Source organism: Delphinus delphis, chromosome 1, assembly GCF_949987515.2.
Source record: "Delphinus delphis chromosome 1, mDelDel1.2, whole genome shotgun sequence".
NCBI lineage: Eukaryota > Metazoa > Chordata > Mammalia > Artiodactyla > Delphinidae > Delphinus > Delphinus delphis.
This window is the reverse complement of record NC_082683.1, coordinates 108360370-108380471: the sequence shown is the minus strand read 5'-3', so window position 1 is coordinate 108380471 and position 20102 is coordinate 108360370. Positions and strand designations below refer to the sequence as shown.

The window sequence follows — 20102 nt, the reverse complement described above, 5'->3', positions numbered from 1 at the left end:
CCCTAGTGGCGCAGTGGTTGAGAGTCCACCTGCTGATGCAGGGGACACAGGTTTGTGCCCCGGTCCGGGAAGATCCCACATGCTGCGGAGCGGTTGGGCCCATGAGCCATGGCCGCTGAGCCTGCGCGTCCGGAGCCTGTGCTCCACAACGGGAGAGGCCACAACAGTGAGAGGCCCGCGTACCACAAGAAAGAAAAAAAAAAAAAAGTGAGTCCTGGAAGTCTCACAGTATAAAACTATTTTTTAATTTTTTTTGGCCATGCCACTCAGCTTGTGGGATCTCAGTTCCCCGATGAGGGATTGAACCTGGGGCCCCAGTTGTGGAAGCGCCAAGTCCTAACCACTGGACCACCAGAGAATTCCCTAAAACTATTTTTTATAAAGCTCAAATACATACAAAACTAAACATTCTCGTCAGAAATCTTTATGTATGTGAGAAAACTGTGAAGGGGAAAAAATAATAAATGTGAAATTCAAGATAAGTTATGTCTGAGGAGGCTGTAAAGAGGTGGGTTCAAGAAGGCATAGGTGAGGGAAGAGATATGGGGACACATGTATATGTATAACTGATTCACTCTGTTATAAAGCAGAAACTAACACACTATTGTAAAGCAATTATACTCCATTAAAGATGTTTTAAAAAAAAAAAGGCATAGGTATGTGACAAGGTGTTAGGAATATTCCAGCTCTTACATTGAGTGGTTTCAGATATGTCAGTTTTCTTACACGTCACAATTTATATATAGGTTAAGTATTTTATGTGTAAAATATTATTTACCTCTTCAAATATAATAAACAAAGGGGGAGATTATGTGAATTGTGCATTCTAGTCCATGCCCCACAAAAAAACCTTCCTCTAAATTTGGTGCTCCAAGGAGACACATCATGTTTCTCCTTCACAGACCCCACCTTGCGAAAGTCAGGCCTCAAAGATCCCTGACCTTTGGTGTTCTGACTGTTGCCGACTTTTCCACCTCCATCTCCTGTCACTCACCCAACCGGTCTTTGAGTGACAAAGTGCCTCCGCGCCATCAGCACATGCTGTTCCTGCGGACTGGAAGCATCCCTATCTCTTGCTCGCTGGCTGATGAGGGCTCAAACATTGCCTCCAGGAGCCTTCCCAGAGGCTGCAAGGGTTTGGCGCTCTCTCCTCAGCATTTCCACAGTGCCTGTTCAGGCCTCTCTTTGGACACTTATTAGACGCAGGTACTGCTCATTTACAGGCTGGCCCTTCCGGTTTATACACATGGGGAAGGAGCTGGAGAGATAACAGGTGATACAGCAAAAAAGGCCAGAGGCCAGTACTGTTTTCTGTTCCCCTCTGTGGCCCCAGTGCCTAGCACAGGTGGCTCTCAGCAAAGCTTTTCCTAAGGAAGGATTGTCAGGGGTGGAGATGGGTGGAAGGGGAATGGTCACACTCAAAGCTACCGCTGTTTGAAGCAAAAAAGAAAAAAAGTTGCCAAGCTTTATTTAGGTTGCAGTGGTCACAGACAACGCATCTAACTCTATATCCCACCCCACCCTACTCGGCCCCCTGCACAGGCTCAGCTCCCTTTTCCCTCCAGTCTCACTTCTTGTCCTCCTCCTTCTTGTCCTTCTTGCCATCCTTGGTGGCCTGGGAAGCCAGGGAGCCCATGGCATTTCGAATGGCCTCATTGTTGGGATCCACACCTGGAAGGTTCTCCAGGACACTCTGAAGGAACTCGGGGTCCTGCATCACATCATAATCATCCTCCTCCTGAAAAAGGGCTGTGTCAGCTCGGGGCAGCGGGGATAGGCTGGCCGGGGAGCAAGCAAGTGTAGGAGGATGGGAGCGCACCTGACTGGGGGTGGAGGGCACCTCTGGCCAAGGACAGGAAGGAGGATTTGGGAAGATACCCAGCACCTATACACAGTATGAACTCAAACATTTATTTTCGTTTAGTTTTTCGGCCCCACTGGCGCGGTTTGCGAGACCTTAGTTCCCCGACCAGGGATCAAACCCAGGCCCCCGGCACTGAATGTGCCAAGTCCTAACCACTGGACCACCAAAGAATTCCCCCAAACATTTATTACTGACCGATTAGAGGAGAAGCCTGAGAACTCTGCTTTCTGAGCTCAAAGGATAAAAACAGATGCCATCACCTTTAGGTTTCCTGCTGTCAGACACCCACTCTCCCCCTTTTTTCCTGGACCCTTTCTTCACCCTCCTGGGAAGATGATAGCACTGAGAATTATCCAGACTGCTCCCACCAGCAAGGAAGGAAAATTACAAAATACCAGGACACCTCTCCAACTCTGGCCACTAGCATTCTTGCCTTAGCAAGGTTGACATACAAGGAATGTACATCCATGTGTTTCTTTCCTTCTGCTCCTGCAAGAGCTCATCTATGAAACCCCAAGAGAGGAACAGTCCCAGGCCTAGTGGGCTGAGGATCTGAACACAAGGGGATTTTAAGCCTGATGGGGCAGGGAGTTATTGCTGGCCCTTACCTTGGCAGGCTCAGATGTGTCCATGGCTGAACTGGCATCAATGTCAGCTGATTCTGCCTGGCCAAATTCTGAGGAAAAGAGGTCAGTCCGTTCAGTTTCATGTCCTCACCCAATGTCTCCGCCTCAGCACAACCACCCAGGTTCTGGCTCACCTGCGCCCTGGAGGGACATCTGCATGGCATATGCAATCTGCTCTTCCTCGGTCATACTACTTAGGTCGGGGAGCCCCGTGCGGCCAAACTCCTGCTGGCTGATGGTCATCTTCAGCAGGGCATCGTCCGAGTCTGGGAAAAGGGAGAGAGCGGCGGGGTGGAACCATGCCATATTCCACAAAGACCCACCCCCAAGCCCACGCGTTCCCACACTGCCAGACCCCCCACCCCCATCTACACCAGGCCTCCACGGAGCACCCCGCAGTCCCGGGACTTCAGATTCCACCTCTTTCACCTTCAGTCCCAGTCGTAGCAATTCCGGCCTCAGCGGCAGAGGCGGCAGCTGCCCGCCGCGCCTCCTCCTCCTGCCGCTGCCGCTGCTCTTCCATAGAAACACGAAGGGCCTGGCCAAGGGCAAGGGAAATCAGACATTCTCCAGCCCTGGGCACCAGGGAAGGCAGCTGGGGAACGCAGCTGAGGGGTGGGAACACACCGTAAAGGGGGAGCTTCTGGTTTATATACATGGGGAAGGGGCTGGAGAGATAACAGGTGATATAGCAAAAAAGGACGGACTTGGGAGAAACCTGGGGTTTAACGGGGAGAAGTGAACAAGAGAGAGTCTGACATTGGTATCCCTAGAGATCAGACAGAACTGTGGGGAAGAGGGACCAAGAGGGGCTCTGGGAAAACGAGCAAGGGTATTAGGACTGTCTAGCCCTAGAGAAGCTATGTGCCGTGTGGACCAGTAGAGGAGGACAAGGAAGGTTCCCTGAGGTCAACGTTTGCTCACCAAGGCCAGCTCAGGATCAGCACTGGGATCCACTCCAAATTCAAAGTCACTGGCACCAAGACCCAGCATGGCACCGCCTTCCCCAGCCAGAATTGGAGAACTGATGAGGGCATCAGCCAAGCTGGGCCCAGGAGGCACTGTCACCAGATGAGAACCGGTTCCATCTTTGCCATTCAGCGTGTTTACAAAGGCGGTCAGCTTTTCTGTGTTCACCTCCTGGGGAGGGAAGAACATAGGAGGCTCTCCTTCTCGCCCTGCCCCCCATTCTCTGCCATGTCAGCTCCTGTCTGTAGCTACTCTCCCACATGCAGACACTCCTCTGGGTAAGGACTGTTCTCTGTTTACAACCACAGCAGTCAATGCCTCCCGAATGGTCCTTACTCACCTCTTCCCCAAAATTGATAATGTCAACATTTACTTTCTCCTTCTTGAGGCGTTTAGCCAGTTTCACCAGCTGCGAAGAAGGGGAGAGAAATAAGGAAATCTATTCCATACCACGATGGGAGATGACACACCTCACAAAAGCATACAGGAATTGGTAGACCTCTCCAAGGTCCCCCAACAGAAACACTGAATTCTGCACATCCTCCTTTCCCCAAAGTGATGAACCCAATGCCTCTCTGGCTCTCCTAGGGGCCAACAGACCCCATTCCCAAACATGTGGTGCCCAAATTCCCCAGTTATCACTTGGACTCACATCCTTCTCATTGTCCTCCACGGGGCTTCCCACAAAGGCAATGATTCGCATCTTGTGATTCTTGCCCTGTCGGTGCTTCAGGGCCAGCTTGAAAAGGAAGAGGAAGTTCCTGGAGTCAGCCAGAGGAATCACCCAGCTCTTTCCTGTCACTCTGCTCTTTTTCTATGGCTTCTGTGTACCTTGAGCCTACCATCATGCTCACACCAGGTCTAAACCCCCTCCTACACCCTTCCCTTCTTGCTGTGCCTCTCCGTGGATAAGGAAGAGGGGTTAATTCTCAATTCTAGGGATGTTTCCCTTCATGATCTTCACCGATCCTGGGATTCATCCCATCATATCCTTTCTACTCCTTTCTCTAGGTCACCTCTCCTCCCTTGCGCTGGTTCTAGCTCAAGAGTCCAGGGGAAAAATGAACAAGGGTGGAGGCAGAAGCCCAGAGCAAGGAGGAACCACCAAAGGGATCCAACAGGACTCACATGGGCCACGCGGATGCCAGTGCAGAAGGTGATCTTGCCTTTGGGTTGGACAGTGTGGAGCTTAGACAGGATGCGGCCGGTGTCAGGGGTGAGTGTGGTCAGCACTTCACAGTCACTGGGATGTGGAGAAAGCACCTTCTGTGATTTCAGGTCAGGACAAGTGCCTCCAAACTGTGTTTGACTAATCTTTTCTTTAGGGATCTTGATAATAACTGTAATCTCTATTTTTCTTAATCAAATATCTAGTGTTTAGAGAGTGGATCTTATAAGTTCTCATCACAAGGAAAAAAATTTGTTAACTATGTGAGACATGGGTATTAATTAAACTTACTGTGGTGATCATTTTGCAATATACACATTTATCAAATCATTATCTTGTACACCTTAAACTTCATGTCAATTACATCTCAATAAAACTAGGGAAAAACATCTAGTGTTTAGACATGAAACACAGAAAATAAGAAGTGGTTGATTTTGTGAGAAACTTGCCCTCTTCCTCCCAATATTTCCCCCAGCCTCTCTCATGTCATCTTGTTCTCGGAGCCCTGGGAATCCTCTACAATATCTGGATGCGCCTTCTTATCTCTCCTACCCTCTCCATTTCTAGACCCATTTTCTAGCTAATAACATGTATATCGGGATGGGTGGTCACTCATTTGAGGATTATCAGTTCCTAAAACAAATCACTTTTGGGGTAATAGGCTGTGTGATATACGCCCTGGGGCTCTGACCCAAAACCGCTTCTTACTGCCTTTAAGATACACTGTGGGAACTTCCTTGGCGGTCCAGTGGTTAAGACTCCGCACTTCCACTAGAAGGGGCAGGGGCTTAATCCCTGGTCAGGGAACTAAGATCCCACATGCCGCGCAGTGCATCCAGAAAAAAGAAAAAATACACTGTGAAATTTTACCCCGGGAGATTTAGCTTCATAACTGTATTAAATTCAGGTTAATATTAAAAACAAGTTGCTGTTTATATTTATACTGAACAGTGAAGAAGGCAGTCTAGGAAGTTCTCATGGAAGCCTCATGGAATCTGCAAAAGGGTAGCTACCTGGGCACCACAGTGGGTCACATACAGAAAACACCCCCGCCTCCCCCAAACCCCTCCTGCTCTGCCCCACGTACTTGGCCAGTGTGATGAGGCCCACGTTGTTCTCAGGGTTGCTACGGGTCTTGGAGTGACAGACTATGTTGACAGCATCCTGCTGGGCCTGTAGCCGGGTGGGTAGGAAGTCCCCGTTCCGCATATACTCGCTGTTGTCCACGCTGTCAGATTAGGGTGAAGGAGGAGAGAGAAGACACACTGCAGGATCTGAGACATCCTCTCCAGTTCCAGGGACCCCCACCTCCTTCAACAACTCTCCTGTGAGGGGCACTGTCGTGTATGGCAGCGGCTCTCAGTCTTTGCAGAACAGAGAATCACCTGCAACCTTTTTTCTTTTTCTTTTCTCTTTATGCAGATGACCAAGCCTTCTTCTAGACTTACTGCCTCAAAATAACCAAAGGAGGAAAAACTTTTTAAGTCTCCACAAGTGATAATGTAAGTGCCCAAGGCTGCGAGCTACTAATGTACCACAACCACCTTCTTATAAGGTGCATTAAGTGTTATTAATCATGGTTATGGAGGAACATGTTGTCTGCTACTAAAATAGGAGTATTCCAAAGGTAGGCAATGAAGAGGGCAACTTAAAAATATTTGTAAAACACTTGTAAAATAATACACACTTGGCAGCACTGAGTGCAGGAAGGCACAATGTAATTATCTGGTTAAATGTTTAACAGCTTTGGCAGCTGGACTGAACTGCAAAAATGAAGTTTCAGGGCTTCCCTGGTGGCGCAGTGGTTGAGAGTCCACCTGCCGATGCAGGGGACACGGGTTCGTGCCCCGGTCTGGGAAGATCCCACATGCCGCAGAGCGGCTGGGCCCGTGAGCCATGGCCACTGAGCCTGCATGTCCGGAGCCTGTGCTCCGCAACGGGAGAGGCCACAACAGTAAGAGGTCCGCGTACCGCAAAAAAAAAAAAAAAAAAAAAAAAGAGATTTCATAGATTTGGGGTTCTCGCCTACACTCTCCCTGCAATTTTTCACAATTGCGAAGAATCCAAATAACATGAAATACAAGGGCCAGCTTCCTGGAGACCAAAAGAAGGCAGGTAAGTGAAGCAGTTATATATCCCAGCAGAGAATCAATTCTTGATGAATTGAGGTCCCTTAGAACTCCAAAAGGAAGCAGTGTCCTCGATGTGACACCTCATTTCTATTGGCAAGCAAAATATGGGCTTGGGGGCAATTTTTTTTCTTTACTATCCTTCGCCTGGGAATAAATACAAATCAAAAGTGACGAAGAGGGCTTCCCTGGTGGCGCACTGGTTGAGAGTCCGCCTGCCAATGCAGGGGACACGGGTTCGTGCTGCAGAGCGGCTGGGCCCGTGAGCCATGGCCACTGAGCCTGCGCGTCCGGAGCCTGTGCTCCGCAGCGGGAGAGGCCACAACAGTGAGAGGCCTGCGTACCGCAAAAAAAAATAATAATAATAAAATAAAATAAAATAAAAGTGACGAAGAGAGGTAATTAAGAAGCTACCGGAAGACAAGTAGAAAGGGAGGGAAGGGCAGTGTTCAGGCACAGGTTCAAATCTCCACTCTGCTACTTACTAGTTCTGTGATCCTGAGGAAGCTACTTAATTTCTCTAAGATCCAGTTACCTCATCCGTAAAATGGGTTTTATTATACCTACACTCACAGGGTTGCTATGAGGATTAAATGCATGGAAAGCACTTAGCACAGTGCCTAACAGTAAGCATGAAACACAGATTAGTCCTTATAGTGGAAATTCAATCTATATAAAGGAGGTCAAGGGCAGACTCTACTGACCATGCATTACATTCTTTTTTCCCTGATACACCGTTTCCAATTACTTTCCCAGCAGGGAAGTAACTGCCTTTCTAGCTTCAAATACAGCAGGTGAGTCCAAATATAAAAACAATGGAAGCTTTGAGGATCATCCAGATGGAATAGCTAAGTATAAAGACTGTGGGGGGCTTCCCTGGTGGTGCAGTGGTTAAGAATCTGCCTGCCAATGCAGGGGACATGGGTTCGAGCCCTGGTCTGGGAAGATTCCACATGCCGCGGAGCAACTAAGCCCGTGAGCCACAACTACTGAGCCTGCGCGTCTGGAACCTGTGCTCCGCAATGGGAGAGGCCGCGACAGTGAGAGGCCCGCTCGCCGCAACTGGAGAAAGCCCTTGCACAGAAACGAAGACCCAACACAAACAAAAATAAATAAATAAAATAAAATAAAGACTGTGGGCAAGACCAGCGGATGGATGAGGGTGGAAGGAAGGTGTCAGAGGAAGCGGGGCCTGAGAGGGAGGGAGAACTCACAGTGCAGAACATGGCGGTAGTTCTCACACTGTCATGCGTGCATCAGAACCACTTGGAGGGTGATGGTGGTGCTGGCACTGTTAAAAACACAGATGCCTTCACAACTATGTATGCATCTCCAAAAAGTATACTGTTTAATTTTCCCAATGTTGAACTTTATATGAATGGAATAATATATGTATTTCCTGTGACTACTTTTGTGCAATGGTGTGTTATTTTTCCCAACAAAAATTCATATCAGGGCTTCCCTGGTGGCGCAGTGGTTCAGAGTCCGCCTGCTGATGCAGGGGACACGGGTTCGTGCCCCGGTCTGGGAAGTTCCCACATGCCATGGAGCGGCTGGGCCCATGAGCCATGGCCGCTGAGCCTGCGCGTCCGGAGCCTGTGCTCCGCAACAGGAGAGGCCACAACAGTGAGAGGCGCACGTACCGCAAAAAAAAAAAAAAAATCATATCAAAAAGGGCTTATGATATTATTCAGCTATTCCATAAAGCCTTCATTTAAAAAAAAGAATACAGATGCCTAAACTTCCCTGGCTGGGTGTCTGATTCAGAAGATTGAGAGTAGAGTTAAATATACACAATTTTTTAATAAGCTCCTCCAGTGAATTCTGATGCACAGCAAAGCATGAGAAAAGGAGTGGCTCTCACCGTTATTCTAAGGCCGGGCTAGTACAATACGCCACCAATACGTCTCTCTGGACCTAATCTTTCCTCCTATACGTCAAGCCAGATCAATATTCTTAAATTCCATTTTGTATACAGCTCTGCCTCGACCAACCTCAGAACTTTTTCAGTAGTCCTGTACTGAAGGGTACAGGACGGAACTCAACCTCCTCAGCCTGACATTTGTGGTCTTCTACCTGGTTGTATCTACCTTTCTCTAAAAAAAGGAACTACCTTAAACCAACAACCTAATAATAAAGTCATACTAGTCTATTTCCTACTTCCTAAACATGCCTTGATAATTTACACTTCAGCAGCTTTCTTTATGCCCTTCTCGCTACTCGTAATGGCCTCTCCTTAACATTTGTCTAAGTCCCTTCAAGGCCCTTCTTAAATTCTTTCTTGAGGACTCAAGTACCATGGCAACTAACAGATGTACAGTGCTGTACAGTTTACAGACCACCACGACCTACATGTTGCCTACTTGTGCTACAAGTAGATGTTACTATTATAGTCCCATTTTATAGATAAAGTGAGAGATTTACTACATTCTCAAGAACATGCAGCTGGTAAGTACTAAAAACACAGGTTTTTGGATTCCAAATCCTGTCCTCTTTCTACTCTTAATATGCTCTCTCCCACAGGCTGCCATATTTAGCAAACGAAAATATAGGACTCCCAGTTAAATTTGAATTTCAGATGAACAATAACTTTTTAGTATAAGTATGCCCCACACAATATTTGTGACACACTTATAGCCACTTTTTGATATTAAAAACTATTGTTTATGTGAAATTCAAATTTAACTGGGCATCCAACATGTTATCTGGCAACACTATCCTCCCGGCAAAAAGAAAACTCCTAGGTGTCTGTTCCATGCAATTGGAGATTTGTGTGTGTTTGTGTACTATTCTGTTTTTATTCTATGCTCACACTTAGAAGAAACTCTTGAAACCTTGCAAAAGTTTGACTTTTGCAAATCAGACTTGCAAATCTGACTCCCAATAGCTACTCAGCCATGTCTGAGACTGATGAAGAGAGCTAGCTCACTGGATAAGAGCCTCTGCGTCAGATAATCCTGGGTTTAAACCTTGGCTTCACCACTTAATTAGCTGTGTGACTTTGTATAAGTCATTTAAAATTGCCGAGACTTGGTATCCTCATCTGCAAAAGGGAGGGATGTTCACCTTGAAGTACTGCGAGGTTTAAGGCAGATAAAGTAAATTAAATGTCTGACACTTAGAAAGCAAGCTATAAAGAGTACCTCTGAAGATGATACAGGGAAAGGCAATGGAGTTAGAGACTGAATGGGGCGGGGAAGGGATTTATCATCTCTCTTTCTAACATCCATCATTCTGAGAAGAAGAGAGAAGGGCAGAAGACTATCACGATGAGTCCGAGAAGGACTCTGGCTAAAGACAGGCCTGAGCTGGGCTAGAGAAGACGAAGCTGGAATAGAGAAAGGCAGCAGGGCCGATCAATGACTGTCCGCGGATTGAGGGTTAAGGGGAGTACCCCAGGCCTGTCCTCCGGGAACTACCTCCGGGGCCCCGGGATGACTCAGGGAGTCGATGGGGCTCCTTCCCTCCCGGCCCAAGGCCTCATCTCGCCCATCAGGCGCGCTCACCCACCCGAGGTCCGCCCGGCCTCCGAGCTACACGTGCCGCCGACCCAGTCCCGCTCCCCACGGGGGCCCGAGGTAGCTCCTCACCAGACCATAGTGCTTTCCAACACCATCCTGCCGCCTTCCTGCCTCCCCGACCGGTTCTCCTGGACCACCTAACAACAACTCCTCCAATTGGCCCAGCGCTCATCACCAATCACTGATCTCAGCTCCGCCAGCTGGTTCCGCCTCCATCCTCCGCGTTGCGTTCTGGGAGTTGTAGGCGCCGCCAAAATAAAAGGGACGTTTCGGGCGGGTGGGTGTTGGGGGAGAGGCGAGATAACGTGAAAAAGAGGGTCCCACCTCCACCTGCCCTGCCGTTCAGGTTTTCTGGTGGGGTTCCCTGCCGACAGGATCTAAGAGAAGCTGTGGAGGAACCTTTGAAAGTTCTGTGGCTATGTCTGTTCCAGCATTTTTAAAAAGTGGTGGGATGACTAGTGACTTTCCAGCTCACTCTGTTCCCCATGGCACTTTGTTCATCAAACTACTAAGCCCTTATGCCCCTGAATTGCATTTGCTTGTGTATCTATCTTTCCCACTGCATTAAGGCAGGAAAGGTGGCAATCTCTGCTATCCCTGAGTCCACTACATAGCCTGACACATGGTAGGAATGCAGAAAAAGTTTGACGAATCAGTAATTTTAACTAATCTCCCAAAGAATGGGAGACAACCTAGTCAACCGTTTTGGTTTCTTAATCAAGAATTACATTAAAAAATGCCTTGGCTGGGAATTTCCTGCAGTGGTTAGGACTCTGCGCTTCCACTGCAGCGGGCACAGGTTCCATCCCTGGTCAGGGAAGTAAGATCCCACATGCCACTGCGCGGCCAAAACTAAAATAAACAAATAAATGCCTTGGCCTACCTTCCCCTACACACACACACACACACACACACACACACACCCCAAAGTAAAACCGAAAATTCCAGGTCAAAACTAAAATAAACAAATAAATGCCTTGGCCTACCTTCCCCTACACACACACACACACACACACACACACACACACACACCCCAAAGTAAAACCGAAAATTCCAGGTCAAAACTAAAATAAACAAATAAATGCCTTGGCCTACCTTCCCCTACACACACACACACACACACACACACACACACACACACACCCCAAAGTAAAACCGAAAATTCCAGGTCTCTATCTTGAAGGAAGCGGGACCAAGGCATGACTACAGAGATGGTAGATAGTAGATGGAGATGGCAAGAGTGTTGTAGATATTACCTAAATGTTGGTAAAGTTTTAACGGATATGTTCAAAAGTTATTGGTAACCATCACAGCTGGTAGGAGTTAAATCTCTGTATCACTAGAGAAAAAAAAAAAAAACCAAAACCTGTCACTGTAACCATAGACAAGGATAGTAGACAGCAAAGGGAAGAAAAATAAGAAAGCACAGAAAAATAATTAGTGACTAGTTCAAACATAAACAAAATATTTTAAAAACAAGACAAGAATTACATTTTTTTGAAAAGGAGCTACACGATGTAGAGAACTTGGAAGGGAACATAATAAAGTCTGCCCTTGTGGAGCTTGTATTCTATGGGGAAGGCAGATAATAAACCAATAAGTAAATATATTGTCAAATGATAAAACTAGGATGGATGTGTTTTCCTTTTTATATAAACAGAATATTAGGGAAGACTTACAGTTGAAAAGAGACCTGAAGGATACCTGGGGGAAAGAGAAAGTGCAAATGCCCTGAGGCAAGAGTGTACTTAAGACCATGAAGGCTGGAGTAGAGGGAGAGAGAGAGAAGAAATGAGGCCAGAGAGGCAAAGGGAGTGGAAAGGTTGAATCATGTACAGTTGCAAAGATTATTTTAAGGACTCTGAGATAGGAGCTGTTGGAAATTTTCAGAAGAGGATCACTCTGGCTGCTGCATTGAGAACAGACTGTGGGGGGAAAAGAACAGGATATAGACCAGTTAGCAGACTACTTCAGTGATCAGGTATGCTGGTAGCTTATTGTAGGGTGGTAACAAGACGTGAAAATAGTGACATATGGATGGATTTTGAGTATGTCATACGATACAAAACTTAGAAAATTTGCCAGTGGATTTGTTGGAGGATGTAAGAAATGGGAGTGTTAAGGAAAACACTAGAGTTGATTCTAAGCAACTACAAGAATGGAGGCACTATTTCTGAAGATGGGCTAGGAGGGGCAGGAACCAGAAATTTAGCTTTGGACATGTTAGATTTAAGATGCCTGTTAGACACCTAAATGGAGATGTCAAGTAAGTGCGTAGATATATGAGTTTGCAGTTCAGAAAAACGATCTGGGCTGGAGATAGAAATTTGGAAGTTTTTAGCTAATCATGAGGTGACAGGGGTGTTTGACAAATTATACAGGGCCTTTAAAACTTTAAAACATTACCTAGGGAGTGAATGTAGACTAAAAGAAGGGGGCCTATGATTGAACCCTGGACATTTCAACATTTAGAGGTTAGAGAGGAAAGGAGGAACCAGAAAAGAGGATGGAGATGGAGCAGTGTAGCACCTTGGTAAGGACAACCGGGAGAAAACACATAGTATCCCAGAAGCTAAATGAAGAAAAGTATTTCAAAGAGCAATAAACTGTCAGATGCTGCTGACATGTCAAGTAAGATGAGGACTGATATATTTAGCAACACTGAGGTCATCAGCGACCTTAATAAAAGATGTTTCAGTTGGGTGGTCAGGGTAAAAACTTGGAGTGAGTACAAGAGAGATTGGGGTAAAAAAAAACTATCTGTAAAAATTCACTTCGGGACTTCCCTGGTGGTCCAGTGGTTAGGACTCTGCACTTTCACTGCCGAGGGCACGGGTTCGATCCCTGGTCAGGGAAATAAGATCCCACAAGCCTCACAGCGCAGCCAAAAAAAATTCATTTGTAAGACAATTGGCTAACATTGACCACTGCCTGGGTATTATTAAGGAATTATCAATTTTTAAAGGCATGATAATGTTGTTATGTTTAAAAAGAGCCCTTATCTCTTGAGTTATATATATTGAGGTATTTATGCATGAACGGATATGATGTCTGCGATTTAACTTAATCCTTTGGAGGTGCAGAGAGAAAGGAGGGGTGGGGTAGAAAGTATACATAAAACAGATTGGCCTTATTTGTGTTGACAATTATTGAAGCTGGGTGATGCATACATGTCAGTTTCCTATACTCTACATTTGGTTTGGAAATTTCCATAATAAAATTTTTTGTAAAAAAAAAGAGGAGAGGGCTTCCCTGGTGGCGCAGTGGTTGAGAGTCCGCCTGCCGATGCAGGGGACACGGGTTCGTGCCCCGGTCCGGGAAGATCCCACATGCCGCGGAGCAGCTGGGCCCGTGAGCCATGGCCGCTGAGCCTGCGCGTCCGGAGCCTGTGCTCCGCAACGGGAGAGGCCACAACAGTGAGAGGCCCGCGTACCGCAAAAAAAAAAAAAAAAAGAGGAGAAATTAGAAATAACTCATGCTCTTTAATGAACTTTTAAGAAGTAATTTTACAGGAGATGATATTGAACTGTTTTTGTGTCTTTGAAAAACTAAAGAATGAACAGCTTGTTTTTTTTTTTCCTTTAAAAACAAGACGCCCCTTTATTTTTTTTGGCTGTGCCATGCAGCTTGCGATATCTTAGTTCCCCAACAAGGGATCAAACCCGGGCCCCCTGCAGTGGAAGCGCAGAGTCTTAAACCTGGACCACCAGGGAATTCCCAAGAATGAAGAGGATAATCTGAAATCTATTTTAACTGGCTAATCTTTGTTTAAAGAGTGAATGAGACTCCAACTGCGGTAAATAACTTTCAGAATAGCTGAGATTGACATGCTTAAGAGTAAAACATTAGACCAGGATTTCCAGCTTTATAATCCTATGGTTTTGATTTCCCTCATTTTTGCAACAGGCCCTACTTGCATCTGAATACAGATGGCAGGGTACAGCTGCAGAATAAGTGGTAGCTGCTACCCACCACTAGAGGGACCCTCTGACCATCTAGTGCACCCACTCAGCAGCTGCCTGAGTATGTTGAAGGGTGACGAGGTATGCAAAAGCTTTTAAGTTTCATTAGGTCCCATTGGTTTATTTTTGTTTTTATTTCCATTTCTCTAGGTGGTGGGTCAAAAGGATCTTGCTGTGATTTATGTCATAGTGTTCTGCCTATGTTTTCCTCTAAGAGTTTTATAGTGTCTGGCCTTACATTTAGGTCTTTAATCCATTTTGAGTTTACTTTTGTGTATGGTGTTAGGGAGTGTTCTAATTTCATTCTTTTACATGTAGCTGTCCAGTTTTCCCAGCACCACCGATTAAAGAGGCTGTCTTTGCTCCATTGTATATTCTTGCCTCCTTTATCAAAAACAAGGTGATCATATGTGCGTGGGTTTATCTCTGGGCTTTCTATCCTGTTCCATTGATCTACATTTCTGTTTTTGTGCCAGTACCATACTGTCTTAATTACTGTAGCTTTGTAGTATAGTCTGAAGTCAGGGAGCCTGATTCCTCCAGCTCTGTTTTTCTTTCTCAAGATTGCTTTGGCTATTCAGGGTCAGTTTTTGCACAGCAAAGGAAAACATAAACAAGACGAAAAGACAACCCTCAGAATGGGAGAAAATATTTGCAAATGAAGCAACTGACAAAGGATTAATCTCCAAAATTTACGAACAGCTCATGCAGCTCAATATAAAAAAAACAAACAACCCAATCCAAAAATGGGCAGAAGACCTAAATAGACATTTCTCCAAAGAAGATATCTATATTACCAACAAACACATGAAAGGATGCTCAACATCACTAATCATTAGAGAAATGCAAATCAAAACTACAATGAGGTATCACCTCACACCAGTCAGAATGGCCATCATTAAAAAATCATTAAAAAATCATTAAAAAATCTAGAAACAAATTTTCTAGATTAAATTTTAAATTCTAAATTAAATTTTCTAGATTAAAAAATCTAGAAACAATAAATGCTGGAGAGGGTGTAGAGAAAAGGAAACTCTCTTGCACAGTTGGTGGGAATGTAAATTGATACAGCCACTATGAAGAACAGTATGGAGGTTCCTTAAAAATCTAAAAATAGAACTACCATACGACCCAGCAATCCCACTACTGAGACAGCCATAATTCAAAAAGAGTCATGTACCACAATGTTCATTGCAGCACTATTTACAATAGCCAGGACATGGAAGCAACCTAAGTGTCCATCAACAGATGAATGGATAAAGATGTGGCACATATACAATGGAATATTACTCAGCCATAAAAAGAAACAAAATTGATTTATTTGTAGTGAGATGGATGGACCTAGAGTCTGTCATACAGAGTGAAGTAAGTCAGAAAGAGAAAAACAAATACCTTATGCTAACACATATATATGGAATCTAAAAAAAAAAATGGTTATGAAGAACCTAGGGGCAGGACAGGAATAAAGACGCAGACGTACTAGAGAATGGACCTGAGGACAGTGGGAGGGGGCAGGGTAAGCTGGGACAAAGTGAGAGAGTGGCATGGACATACACACACTACCAAATGTAAAATCGACAGCTAGTGGGAAGCAGCCGCATAGCACAGGGAGATCAGCTCGGTGCTTTGTGACTACCTAGAGGGGTGGGATAGGGAGGGTGGGAGGGAGGGAGATGCAAGAAGAAAGAGATATGGGGATATATGTATATGTATAACTGATTCACTTTGTTATAAAGCAGAAACTAACACACCATTGTAAAGCAATTATACTCCAATAAAGATGTTTGTTTTTTTTGTTTTTAAAAAGAGTGATGAGGTAAGGGTAGCAGAAAGATCATTTTTTCCCTACCACATGTTCAGATTCAATTCCTTTTTGGGAAGACGTCTTCTCCTTACCCAGCCTAAAGGAGGGCTGAGCCTGTGGCTTAAACTCAAATTCAGAACTTTGAGAAGACCCAATTCCTCCTTTATTCCAATTACTTGTTCTATCATAAAGTTGTTTTCCTTTTTATTACCATCACAATTCTCTCCCTTCCTCTCCAGTTGATACCACCATCATCCTAGACGCACATCACCTCACACCTAAATTATTACAATCTAAACTGTCTGCTTTTTCTATCCACTGTGATAGAACTTTGTCAACAGATTAGTTTCGGAATTTTGTTTTGATCATGTCCCACTTACGGACAAAAACGTTCTATCCTTCCCCATTGCCTAGTTTAAAATAAAAATCCCTCAGCTTTTATCAGTCAGGTTTCCAGTGTTGCCTCCACCTATACTTATTCCAATATTCTCACTCAGGTCTCCCTCCACCATTGCTTTCACCATGATCTCTTCCTTGTTCTCTAGAACAGATCATTCTCATACCTCTAGGCCCTTGTGCTCAAGTGAAACTTTCCCCAACACTTCAGGCCCACAATAACCTCTCATCTTCTTTGACCTTTATATGCTGTATCACTCTTTCAGAGAACTGAAATCCTTAACTGTATCACATCTAACATGTTGTTTTTGTGTGCACGTATGTGTGTGCTCCTCCTGGACACTATAAACCCTTGAAGGTCAATTACTTCTTTTGACCTTCAACTGCCCAGTGCATTCATGGCTCTTGCTCATTAGCTGGTGCATAAATATTTGTAGAATGACCTTAACAAGGTAGGGAATAGTGGTGTGGAAAGGAACATTTTTTAGTTTGTTTCTCTCCAAATCTCCCCCACTGCCTTAGAACATCCCTTTTTGTCTAGTTTCCCATTCCAGTAAAATAGCCTAAGCTCAACCTCACAGAAGAGAAAAACACATAGCTGAGGAAAGCAGTCTCTATGCTTTTCTAGCAGTGACAGACACCCTGGGGCCAGGTCAAGGGAAGGAAAGGCAGAGAATCCTAGGGCCAACCAACCTCAAGCTTGCTTTTCCCACTGTCCCTCTCCTTTCCTCCTAAACCTGAGTAGAATTTTGAGCTATGGGTCCCCAAATCCCTAGGCAACAGACCCACATTAATTCCCTTCCTATTCATTCACAGCTTTTCCTTGTCAAGTGTAAGTTGTTAAGAGGGAGGAGGTGACCAGAAGGTAATGAATGAAGCCATTTCTCTCAGCCTGAGTTAGACTGAAATTGGAGTGAGGAAAACTGGAAAGGATGCATTTGTTCAGGGTAACATGAACAAAACTGAGCCTGAGGTAGGAGGGTGGAGCAGATGGTATATGAAAAAGAACCAGGAAGAAGCAAGAAGTCTAAATAACTGATGAAAGTTTAATACATTAAAACCAGGTATTTATCACTTTTATATTGTATTTGCCATTTCTGAACAATACAAAGTAGAGGCAAATAGTGACACTTCATAAAAATGTTGATTCCCCATTCCCTTCCCTAAGACCCAGCCTCCCTCAAATATTCCCTCCCACCCCCTACAGAACTCTGTCCTGAATAAAACACTTAAATACATCATAAATAGTAAATTATGAAAAAAAAATAGCAAGAATTGTTTCTTTTCTTCTTGTAAAAAAGAACATGGCAGCAAAGACAGGCAGCCAGAAACTGGCTGGGGGTGTCTAATATAGACAGTTACTCGGGGTATGAGCTAACCTACTATCAAGGCAGGGTGGGATGGAGAGGGGACAGGATGGGGATTCAACAATCTGCCTGAGATGTCAGGCCCCCTTCTTCCCCTGACAGGGGGGAGGAGGATCAGATGGAGAACATGGGGAGGAGAGGGATTACACAGCCCGTTTCCACGTTCTCTGCATGAAGAGAGGTGGCAGGGCATGTGGCACAGCAATGACCTCACTAAGGCAAGAATCTGCTGGCTCTCCATGAGTTTAAGAGAATATTCTCTAGCCTCACAGTTATGGACTACCTGTTAAACAGACACAGGTGTCCCCTTCTCCATCTCAGCTCCATGAACAGCAGAACGCTGTTGGAAAAGGTGGTAAGAGCAAGGAAGAAATCTCCTTTGGAGAAGAATCTAAAATTCATTTGATAAGTCTTCATATTTAGAAAAACAAGCAGAATACATTTCAAATTGCAAAACAGTAATAATCATTATGGCCTGGCCGTGAGTAGGGTCCTGCCTAGGAAGGGTTCTGACCTTTTACCCCTATGACTGCCCCACTGTTTAACAAAAGGGGTAAAGATTACCCCATGTCCCACTCTCTCCATTCCTTCAGCTTTCAGAAATTCATTAAGAGAGGAGGAGTTAAAGAGGAGCTGCTCCTGGCAGAGCAGCTTCTGTTTCTCAAACACCAGGGCTCTTCTGAGGGAACCCTATGAATATGCATCTCACCAATACTTACAGAGTTCTGATCTGAAACTGTCTGGCTTGAAATTGTGTGCTATTTTTCTTTTCCTTTTTTAAGGAACCAAAAGAAGGCGGCTGGGAGGTGGTTAAACACCCTTACCCCCCAAAACACCTTTACAAAGATTACAGGGTGGACGGGCTTCCCTGGTGGCGCAGTGGTTGGGAGTCCGCCTGCTGATGCGGGGGACACAGGTCTGTGCCCTGCTCCGGGAGGATCCCGCATGCCACGGAGCGGCTGGGCCCGTGAGCCATGGCCGCTGAGCCTGCACGTCCGGAGCCTGTGCTCTGAAACAGGAGAGGCCATAGCAGTGAGAGGCCTGCATACCGCAAAAAAAAAAAAAAAAAAAAAGAGTACAGGGGTCTTCTTCCACAGAAAAAGAGCTAAGGTTGGGATAATGTACCAGCCAGTCTGTCCTGAGGAAATTAAGAGTCCAGCTCCTGGTGAAAGGTAGATGAGGGGGAAGAAAACCACCAAGTCCAACAACCCCACTTCCAACAGGAAGAATGGGGGTTTGAAAACAATTCAGTTGTGGAAGGAAGGCTGGCTAGTAGAAAACCTGTGCCACCCAGCTCAGGAGTAGAGAGGATGCCGCTGTCCTCAACTGTCCGAGGCACTAATGCCCATTCATGAGGAAGGCGAAGTAGAAGAGGTTCTTCTTCAGGGAGGAGACGGAGAGCTCCCTTAGCCTCCATTACACTTTTTTTGATGACCAAGTAAAAGAAAACTCAGCATTGCTGGGTCAAGGGCTGACATCTTGGGATCACAGAGATGGTAGAATCTTGCTCCAGGTCTTCTGAGGACTTTTGTTCACTGGAAAAGGGAAAGGGTTTAAAGTTAAGGATGTGCAGTATGAGATGAGGCAGGAAAGGAATTCAAGTTTCCTTCTAGTTCAGTCTCAGCTTCCAAGTACAAGGTATCAGAAAAAAAATTTTTTTAAGTAAGATTTAGGGGGGCGCCCAGTCCCCCTAACCCTGTCAATTATGTTGCTGCTCCACTCCATCAGTGATGCTCTTTATACCCTTCCAAAGCATCCACCTCCCCCACATCCCAGACACTTACATGGATGAACTCTGACTCTGGAACTTCATGCTTTTCCAAGAGGGTTGAGCTAACAGGAGGGGGGAAAAATGGAGGCAGAAAGAAGAATTAGTAAATAAATGAGAAAAGGGACTCTCAGGTCAAATCTCATACTACTTCTCCATTTCATTGGGAATCAATTTAGGATTCAAAAAGAAGGGGCTAAGAAGCTACCAGATTTGGAAGCACATTGTTTTAATTAACTATTTACTTTTTTGTCTTGACTTCTATAAAATATTTCCTAACACCCTCCTCTACCTTCTTCAATCCCCAGGTGTGGTAGGCACCCAATGAACACTGCCATCTGATAGTCATGCCATTGTGTAATTTTCTCCTCTTGAGTGTGGGCTGAACTTAGTGACTTTCTTCTAGTGAACAGAATGCACCACAGGAGATGTAAAGTCAATTCTGAGATTAGGCTACAAAAAGACTATAGCTTCCTCTTGGGTACCTGCTCTCTCACTTGTTTGCTCTGAGGAAGCTAGCTGCCATGC

At 45.3% G+C, this 20102-nt stretch overlaps 2 protein-coding genes across 4 annotated transcripts in view; both read right to left on the bottom strand.

Annotated features, from left to right (window-relative positions):
* Positions 1-1423: 1423 nt before the first annotated feature.
* PSMD4 (proteasome 26S subunit ubiquitin receptor, non-ATPase 4) lies at positions 1424-10414 on the bottom strand. Of its 2 annotated transcripts, none has more exons than XM_060029669.1 (10): positions 10347-10414; positions 5715-5855; positions 4588-4702; positions 4112-4198; positions 3800-3868; positions 3415-3630; positions 2911-3028; positions 2625-2756; positions 2473-2540; positions 1424-1738 (listed from the first exon to the last, which is right to left on the bottom strand). In XM_060029669.1, the coding sequence occupies exons 1-10, from the start codon at positions 10370-10372 to the stop codon at positions 1568-1570; spliced, it is 1143 nt and encodes a 380-aa protein (XP_059885652.1). In that variant the 5' UTR covers positions 10373-10414; the 3' UTR covers positions 1424-1567. The 2 variants fall into 2 exon arrangements, with proteins under 2 accessions (XP_059885652.1, XP_059885662.1); XM_060029679.1 differs by having other exon boundaries at positions 1425-1738; positions 2920-3028.
* A 7091-nt stretch (positions 10415-17505) lies between these two features.
* Positions 17506-20102, bottom strand: part of PIP5K1A (phosphatidylinositol-4-phosphate 5-kinase type 1 alpha) — a 45477-nt gene continuing 42880 nt past the window's right edge. For both annotated transcript variants that reach the window (XM_060029648.2, XM_060029656.2), the window contains exons 14-15: positions 19591-19639; positions 17506-19341 (exon numbers count right to left, since the gene is read on the bottom strand). In XM_060029648.2, the coding sequence (XP_059885631.1) occupies positions 19339-19341; positions 19591-19639 (52 nt within the window). In that variant the 3' untranslated portion in view covers positions 17506-19338. The remainder of the gene's footprint in view (positions 19342-19590; positions 19640-20102) is intronic.